The 9,994-nt window shown below is 35.0% G+C and overlaps 1 protein-coding gene across 4 annotated transcripts in view; it reads right to left on the bottom strand.

The window, feature by feature from the left end:
• Positions 1 to 876: 876 nt before the first annotated feature.
• Positions 877 to 9,994, bottom strand: part of BMPR2 (bone morphogenetic protein receptor type 2) — a 188,560-nt gene continuing 179,442 nt past the window's right edge. For 3 of the 4 annotated variants that reach the window (XM_019022494.4, XM_063695101.1, XM_063695102.1), the window contains one exon: positions 877 to 8,971. In XM_019022494.4, the coding sequence (XP_018878039.2) occupies positions 8,721 to 8,971 (251 nt within the window). In that variant the 3' untranslated portion in view covers positions 877 to 8,720. The remainder of the gene's footprint in view (positions 8,972 to 9,994) is intronic. The other variant, XM_019022495.4, reaches the window with a different exon arrangement.

Below are 9,994 nucleotides of genomic sequence, written 5' to 3'. Positions count from 1 at the left end.
ACCACACCCGGCTAATTTTGTATTTTTAGTAGAGACGGGGTTTCTCCATGTTGGTCAAGCTGGTCTCGAACTCCTGACCTCACGTGATCCACCTGCCTCGGCCTCCCAAAGTGCTGGGATTATAGGCGTGAGCCACCACGCCCGGCCAGTTTTATTTTTATTTTTGAGTTTCTCTTGCCACAAGGAGAGCTTGAAAATTGCAGTTCAAAGCAAAACGTAAAATGCGTTACAATCTCATCACTTGACAGTTCTGTGACTGGGCAGAGTATTTAATTTCTCTTTCAGTTTCTTCATTTATAAAAGGGGGATAGTAATACATATTATGTAGGATTGTTGTGAGAATTATCAACAATGTAGGTAAAATAACTAACACAGTGCCTGGCATATAATACATGGTCAGAAAATAGCAACTATTATACTAAATTTAGTTTTTGTTTTTTTTTTGAGACGTAGTCTAGCTCTGTCGCCCAGGCTGGAGTGCATGCAGAGGCGCGATCTCGGCTCACTGCAAGCTCCGCCTCCCGGGTTCACGCCATTCTCCTGCCTCAGCCTCCCGAGTAGCTGGGACTACAGGCGCCCGCCACCGCGCCCGGCTAATTTTTTGTATTTTTAGTAGAGACGGGGTTTCACCCTGCTAGCCAGGATGGTCTCGATCTCCTGACCTCGTGATCCACCCGCCTCGGCCTCCCAAAGTGCTGGGATTACAGGCGTAAGCTACTGCGCCCGGCCAATTTAGTTTTTTTTTTTTTTTTTTTGATGTATCATACTGAGTTATGAAAGTCATATTAGATAGAACATTTACTATTCTAGTGCAAACTCCCTAATTATCATACTAACAATTTCTGGTGACCTCTTAAAATAAAAAAACACAATTACTATTGTCATTAATATGATCTTTAATAAACGGAATAATGCACCATTTTACAGCAAGCCTTTTTAAACCTAAAGAACTGCCTTAAAATCTCCTTCTCCAATGTCTCTGTATCAATACAATCTTTTTATTTAGGTTTATATATATCAAAGCATTTACTTACACTTATTCATAGAAAACTCTTTAGTGGCTTAATGTCAGCTTTCATAGTGGCATCCATAGATAATACAAAAGAAAAGTGATTTGCTTTATTTTATACTCACACTGATCCATCAAACACAACTTATACAGCATAGCAAGGCTTCAGACAGCTTATACAAAAGCAAAATAACTGAAATTATTCATAAAGTCATATATGGTAGTCTATCTGTAATGTAAGAGCAAAACACACCAACAAAAGATACCCGTTAACAAGAAAGAGGGTTCTGAGGAAGTGCGAGTATTTTCTAGCCTTTCTTTTTCCAGAAAAGCATCCTCAGAAGTGAATACTCTGTAGCTTATGTTTCTCCTGTCCATTCAGAAAGACCATGACAGCTACACATCTCCATGTTTCAGCTACTACAATACCCTAAGAGTTAGTGTATTTTACAATTATCCATGTATCTTTATTTGAAAAATTATCAGCAAAAAACTGAGGATGATTCCAGCTTACATAAACACTGATACAATATAATCTCTATGGAAATGAAATAACAAGGCATACAAAAATTGCTTAAATAAATAAATGTGGCCAGAAAAAGAAAAGCCACAGAAGTCAAGCAATTCAATGTTAAACTGGGACCTATCTTTGAATTGCATCTTTTAGTAATTTTTTCTTACTGTTAAGCTTCTTTAAAAATATGTTTCCTTTACATACTTACGAGGATTGGTAACAAGGTGAAGAGCCTGAGACAAGAGACTGGTTACAGATAACTTCCTAGGATTTTAAGTATATAGCACATCAATTTAGAGCTTGAACTTGTCTGATTCAAAGAAAAATTCTGTTTGACAATGTGATAAATACAGGTTATTTTCTCAAAACCATCCAAGCTATTACTAAAGTTATAAAATATTTAGTTCACTTTTAGAAGGCTTTATAACGTTAAATTGTCTCTTGAGAAAATCCTATCTGACAGGAACTACTTTACCAAGTTCCCTTATTAAAAAACAAACAAAATGAAACAATTTGTCCCATATCATGTATGGTCATTTGACCAAAGAACAGAAATGTAAGTCGTTTTAAGTCAGTGCTTCAACTCTAAAGGCCTAAATTTGTTGCAACATGTAGCCAATTAGTTGAGTCATTCCCTCTGTTCAGTAATTACAGAACTGGGCAACTTTTTATAATTAATGAAATCTGATATTATATCTATGTGAAAAAGTCAAATAAGATGAAACATTAAATGAACTGTGCAACAAACACTTTAAATATTCAACTGGATCTAATTGCTTACTTGCTAACAATTGAACTTTTTCAGTGTACAAAGAGATGAAAGGGGCCCTGAGTTTTTAAGTAATATGATGTCTGTAGAATGCATCTAAAACATGAAGATGTTTCTGAAATCTAAAGGTATAAATAAAATGGATAAAACCCACATGTTGCCTTTTAAAACTGAAAACCAAATCAAGTTGTAGTTTCAAATACAGTAATTTGCTTAAAAATTCAATCATAAACTGGACACCCTAACGATGTGATTTTGTTCTGAAGATTCCTTCTCTCTTACCCAGATTTTAAAATGGGTTTCAAGTTGTTTTAAAAATGTGTATGTTCACAATGTTTAATAGTAACACTACAAACATCACAGTAATAATAGAATTGGACTTTTAAAGATATGATAGATTTATTTTGAGCCTAGTTTTAATATACAGCATAAATTCTTCTGAAGTACTTTCAAATGTATCTGCCATGAGATAAATTTCTAGGTTTTTCTCTATATGCACACTCAACTTAAATCAGTCACCTAAAAGTTAAATGAAAGTTGTATAGTCCAGTCTATGTTGCAAAATAATAAGTATTTCAAAAGTGGTCTACAAAAATGTCCATAGATAATACCTGATTAATGTAGGGTTTGCTTTTGAAAGTTAATCTTGCATTTAGTGTTTAGTATTTCATACAAAAAAATGTAAAAGATTGTGGCTCAATCATAAAACTAAGCTTGCTGCAATATAAGTTAAAAAATTTTAATGGCAAAATGATATACAATTCTGTATGCATGGCTTTTTAGTTATAACTAATGAGAATATAAAATCATAAAATTCCACAATAGAAAATGTTAGATAGCACAAAAATTAAGTGCCGATTTGCCGGTGGTCTGATGGTTGAATCCACTTTCAAATAGAAACATCTTAACTCTCGATTCTATCAAACTATCAAACTATTACTTAACTGGAGTAATGAATTTGAATATAAAAGAAAATATAATTCTATATTCTTAAATATAAAGTCATTAAAATAGGACTGAGGAGAAAGAGCTTAAGCAATTTTGTCTGAAGAATTGAGACTTAAGTGTTCATTGAGAGGCCTGAAGCATATTGAAGACTAAGAATATTGGGGATGATGACCAACTGCTCTCTTTTTTGTCCTACTGGGTAAAAGAAAAAAATTTAAAATCAAAGAGGAGGGAGACAGAATAGATATGAAGAAAACTTTCCTGACACAGACTACAAATCAGATAACTGAGGTTTGGAGTAAGTCAGACATAAACTATGAGGTGATTTTTTGTTTGTTTGTTTGTTTGTTTTTGAGATGGAGTCTCACTCTGTCGCCCAGGCTGGAGTGCATTGGCGCGATCTCGGCTCACTGCAACAACCTCCGCCTCCCGGGTGCAAACGATTCTCCTATCTCTGCCTCCGGAGTAGCTGGGACTACAGGCGCGTGCGACCATGCCTGGCTAATTATTTGTATTTTTAGTAGAGATGAGGTTTCATCGTGTTAGCCAGGATGATCTCAGTCTCCTGACCTCGTGATCCACCGTCTCGGCCTCCCAAAGTGCTGGGATTACAGGCGTGAGCCACTGCGCCCAGCCTAACTATGAGGTGATTTAAGGAAAGTAATGGGAAGGTGCACTTAAATGCCCTGTGATTCCCTCTTTTCTTTATGTTAATCTGGAAACTTGTAGAAAAGCCTTCTCTTGATAACAAATTTTATGTAACTAGCTCAAACAGGGATTTGCCAGATTTACTTAATCAAGGAATATATTTAGGAGGGAATCATGCAAGATAGTTTTGGGTAAAGTTTGCACAGTTCATAATCTAAAAGTTAAAATGCAACCTTATATGCTGGAGAGTAAACTGCCAGTAACAGTACATTTAGAAACATTGCATTCTGAAAAAGTCTCCTGGGGTTTATGTGGGAGTGTTACAATTTCTAGAATGACTGGTCTAGATAATCAACATGTGTGTCCAGATTTTAACTTTAAGAAGTTAGCTGGGAAGATAAAGCAATATATGAAGCAATCTGTGAATAGTTACATAATAACCTGCACATAACAGGTAGTAAGTTCAACATAACTTTATAAAATGTTGTATAGAAATATAATCTCAAATTCTAGGAGTTAATGATCTCCAATAAAATATTCATGTCCATAAATATGAAAAAAGGAAAAGTTAATTGAAATATTTTTCCATTTTAAATGACTTTCAGGAGGCACTTACAAAGACTGGAAATTTCAGTGTAACAGCTACAGCCTACCAATTCCATTTGGCTGTAGAAGTCAAATTTGAAAATAATTTAAATAAAAATACTTGCCAATGTTTTGTGATAATTCCCACTGAAGCCCACACTTACTTGAGTGTTCCTTTCTCTCTTTAAATATTTTCACATTCAGAACCAATGCACATTTTCTGGAACAAGTGGATACATGTAAAGAAGCTATACTGTTTTATAAAAAGGACATTATATCCTTGTATCCTTCCTATATCCTACTCAATTAGTTCTATAGATTAGTAAATTTTCTAGAGTTATTAAAAGCAGAAGTTTTGAAGATGGATTCAAAGGATTGATGAGACTGAAATTCTTTGTTAATTCCCCCAAATCTGCTATGGAATCAATTTAGGGAAAGGTCTCTGTTCCCAAAGCTATCTTAACTTTTTCCGTAAAATTTACTTTACCATTAGTTCTGCAATGTAAGAATGTTAGAAGTGAAGCGAAATGATTTTAAGATTCATGATGGAAGATATAGGATTGAGTTTTGTCTTGAATTAGTAATTATTTCTCAAGCAACAATCAGCATAGATATGTCTACATATCTCATATTTGCCTAACTTCCCAAATCATTAAGGTATGTGGTTTGGCTCATATACAAATGAAAATTGTGCCAGAGTATAGTGACTGAATTTTTATGTTTTTTTTTTTTTGAGACAGTCTTGCTCTGTCGCCTAGGCTGCAGTGCAGTGGCGCGATCTCAGCTCACTGCAACCTCCACCTCTCAGGTTCAAGAGATTCTCCTGCCTTAGCCTCCTGAGTAGCTGGGACTACAGGCGCCCACCACCATGCTCAGTTAATTTTTTAAAAATATTTTTAATAGAGACGGAGTTTCACCATCTTGGCCAGGCTGGTGTTGAACGTCTGACCTCATGATCCACCCGGCTCGGCCTCCCAAAGTGCTGGGATTATAGGCATAAGCCACTGCACCTGGCCTGAATTTTTTAAATAAACGTTAGCCCATTACACATCCTGTCATATTGCATGTAGGCAGTGTGGTATGGATGAGAGATGTGGAGAGAGGCACACATAGACTGAAATCCCAGCTTTGTCTGTTACTAGATGTGGACCTTGGGCATATTACTTAGCTTCTCTTAGTTTCAGTTTCCTCATCTGTAAAATGGGAATATTAATTACAATGGGAATATTAATTACAATGCTCATATGGTTGCTCTGAGGTTTAAGAGAAATAGCATATGTATACTTCAGCATTCAGTATGTGCCTTCTCGTAACTTCCTACACTGGTAACAGTGGGTTTTGTTGGTTTTTTTTTTTTTGCCAATTATGCATTTAGAAAGTTTTAAGAATTTACAATTAAATCATTTTTGTCTAAACGTAATTCAAATCAAGTTCTTTCAGTGACCTAATTCTGGTATACAGTTAGGATTTTGTTAAGGGAACTAATATTAGACTTTACCTATTATGATGCTTTTAAGGTTACATTACCATCCAGTGAAATAAATTTTAATATTTTTAGTTGAATGATCTTTTATTCAAAAGGACCCCACTTTTCTACATATAAAATTTTGTGATAGCAGTTAAATGTCAACTTTAAGAAGCATTTATTATCAGATGAGTATTAGCATACAATTAAGTCATTTAAAATAATTTTGCTTGCTTGTATATTACAGATTTTAAAAATCTGATGTACAATTTAAAATTTATAAAAATGATATATACTTTCCACCTTTCCTACTTTTTCAGGAGTTTACTAAGAAAAACTGGTGAAAGGAAATTATTTGTTTTAAACATGCTTGAATGAAATAGTAAACTATTCAGTTATTTTAATCTGGCATATTAATTTTTAAAGCATTTTATCATAATTTTCCCAATATTAAAAAATGTTGGACAACCTACAATCAACTGGCCCAAATACAAATATAGCAGAACGTAAGATAACTCTTCTGGCAGGAAAAGATCAGTTAGACCTCAAATGGTCATTTATCCTCAATGCTTCAAATTGGAGAAGGAATATAATTTATTTTGATTCAAAGTTGTCCTACAAATATTTGAAAAGAATATCCTAAAATGCATGTGAAAGATATTTAAGGGCAAGAGAACTAAGTGAAAATGTACTAGGAAAGATAAAAATAATTTGTTAATAGAAGAATAAGAACTGTGAAAAAAATTACGTGCCAGAAGACTGAAAATCGATTAAGGGGCTGAATCAAGAAAAGGGCCAATAAAACACAAAACGTGGAAATCCTGGGCACTAACAAGATATTCTTAATTCTATGAATCCAGAACTGTGTTCAGCAATCCAGCTGAATAAATGGTAGGTATAGTAACATCTAACTTGTAAGATCACAGCACATGGCAAATGAGAAGGCTTATATACAAGTAAATCACAAATATTTTGGACAGAAAATTGGGAAATTTAGGCTGTCTTTAGCTAAGTGATAAGATAGAGGAATATGAGTGAGAAAATATTGTTCAGGAGATAAAAACATAAATCAGAAATTTGGTGATTTGTGTTTTCCTCTTAACCTTTTAATCCCTGGAACTATCTTAGAACTAAACTATATAACATTTACTAAGTACTCTGATAATCGAAAAAAAAGTAAAAAAAGTGAAATCATCAGTTTGCAAATTAATAGAAAATAATTTCTGTTTAGAAAAAAGTCCATTATTTGACAGAAAGTGCTTTATTTAAAAAAAAACACGCAGAGGTTGTTTTAGAGGAGATTATAAGTAATGAAAGAAGCAAAGGGCTTTTAAAAATAATATGATTTCAAGTCATGTTATTACTAAAAGGTATACTCTAATGTAAATAATAAATGTTGCTCACATATCAAAGATAATGTGAAAAACTGGCAAAAGGAAAAATTATGAAAATAGGATTAAGGAAGATAACACAATTTTGAAAAGAGAGAAGTTTAGTCTCAGTTTGCTCAAAAAAGGTAGGTTTGATAGCAGCCCTTCCTTCATAGGGACTTGGCATGCCACTTGAATGGTTTTTCCTCACAGTGTTTTAGGTCATGGGAAGAGGAATCATTTTCAGATAAAGTCACCAGTCTTTGCTTGGGAATAGGGTAAAAGATACTATAGGTTCAGAACTATAAATTACTTCTGAAGTTATAATAAACAGTAAGTGATTTTATGAGTCAAAGATGGCCTATTCAGAGAATGAAGGCTATAACACTATTTTGTCTTAACCATTTATTTACCTACTTAAAAATTCCATAAGTGTAGCTCTATAAGCTTACCAATAAAAATGTATTTCTTAAATAAATGAACATGGAACTTGAACCTACATAGAAAAATAAAATAAAATGGGAAATGGCTAATATTTGATGTCCTGTATTTTGTTCTATTCTCTCTTATGAACTCCCCAAACCAGAAGCAAATAAGTTTATTAAAATGCCTGGAAGGAAACATTTAGGATTTGGAAGGTTAAAAGAAATGGCATTTCAAGTCAGGTTTTGGTAGTTCCTTCTTTAGAGCCCTTTCAGACAATGTTTCTGTATTCTCCATGATAAGGAGAGAGAAAGTAAGAAATCAGGTAGCTGCTTCTCCTGTGCAAAATTCACTGTCATAGAACTGACCTTCAAAAGTATGGGAGATGGGGCAGAAAAGTGTTTATATTATGGAAGAATATGTGCCCTGTTAGGAAGAGAGCTTACAAGAAAGCTTATTTGTGGCCTATAAACTATTGCACATTCAAACAAAACACAAGAGAAAAGATGTCCAACAAGATAATATGTTCAGGAACGTATCAACATAAAAACTAGCTTGTGCCCAGAAATAAAACATGGATACCAGACACCACTGCAGTCAAACCTGTCTTAATTTGCTTCTGTTTTAATGACCTTAAGAAACTGGTCCGAACTGATTATCAGCAATACATTGTTTTTGCTTTTTTTCTTAAAAAAATATTTTGAGACCACTTTTGATACACACACATATAACTCTGTGGTCATAACAGACGAATATAACTTTAGCGAGACTAAACAAAAGTGCAAAACTTAAAAAACAAAATTTAAAAATATGGAAGCATAAGCTAAATTTTTCTGCATAGCTGAAATCTATTTAAAGCAAGTCCTTGTTGCAGGGGTGGGAGGGGGTGCTGACAGGAGGATAAAGCAGTTTTTTTTTTAATTTTTAAACATCTTCTGCATGTTTAAATGATGCAAAAAATAATTTCACTCCATAGGCTTGAAAACATTTCACAGACAGTTCATTCCTATATCTTTAGACACCATGGTTGTGGCAGTGCCTCCTTCTGCAAGGTAAACAGCAGTGCTGGATTTGGAATGAACTGCCCTGTTACTGCCATTATTGTTGACTTCACAGTCCAGTGATTCAGTGGAGATGACCCAGGTGGAGGGGCGCCACCGCTTAAGAGAATAGGGAGTTTTCACACGTTTCTTGATCTTTTCACCTGATCCTGATTTGCCATCTTGTGTTGACTCACCTACTGAAAATAAAAGTGCAGAAAAATGAACTATTTAACAAACTTAAGAAATAACGGGTAAGGGATGTAACTCAAGAAAAGGTCAAACCAATGTCTCAGGAGGGTGCTAATGAACATTTCTTGAAATTAATAATGCCAGGCAATGTTTTTCTAGGAAAAGCTTAACCAACTTATTTTTGAGACTCTTTAACCCAAATGTTTTAATAACTGATTGACTTATTTTACAAGGCAAGGGAAAACACACACACACAAAACACAGGAGAACATTTAAACTTCTCAGCTGTATTCTCAAATCTTCTGGTTTTGGTAGCGATCTTAACTTGGTAAAATGTACTTAATCATTGTATTTAATTGTATTTAATGCTCAAGGTGGATCAAATTTTTTTTTTTTTTTGGGGGGGGGGGGGATGGAGTCTCACTCTGTAGCCCAGGCTGGAGTGCAGTGGCATGATCTTGACTCACTGCAACCTCTGTTTCCCGGGCTCAAGTGATTTTCACGCCTCAGCCTCTCAAGTAGCCGGGACTACAGGTGCATGCCACCATGCCCAGCTAATTTTTTGTATTTTAGTAGAGACGGGGGGTTTCACCATCTTGCCGAGGGTGGTCTCAAACTCCTGAGCTCAGGCAATGTGCCCGACTCAGCCTCCCTAAGTGCTGGGATTACAGGTGTGAGCCACCATGCCCAGCCTGGATCAAATTTTAAAGGCACCTGGCATACAATATTTTTCAGAAGAATAACAGAAATATTAGAGTACAAACATTCTAATAATTTCCTCTTCCTATATCTGACAAGATTTTTTTTTTTTTTTTTTTTTTTTTGAGATGGAGTTTCATTCTTGTTGCCAGGCTGGAGTGCAATGACATGATCTCGGCTCACCGCAACCTCTGCCTCCCAGGTTCAAGCAAGTCACCTGCCTCAGCCTCCCAAGTAACTGGGATTACAGGCATGTGCCACCACGTCTGGCTACTTTTGTATTTTTAGTAGAGACTGGGTTTCTCCATGTTGGTCAGGTTGGTCTCGAACTC

This window comes from Gorilla gorilla, chromosome 11, assembly GCF_029281585.2.
Source record: "Gorilla gorilla gorilla isolate KB3781 chromosome 11, NHGRI_mGorGor1-v2.1_pri, whole genome shotgun sequence".
NCBI lineage: Eukaryota > Metazoa > Chordata > Mammalia > Primates > Hominidae > Gorilla > Gorilla gorilla.
The sequence above is the reverse complement of the archived record's forward strand: the minus strand, read 5'-3'. Positions and strand labels throughout refer to the sequence as shown.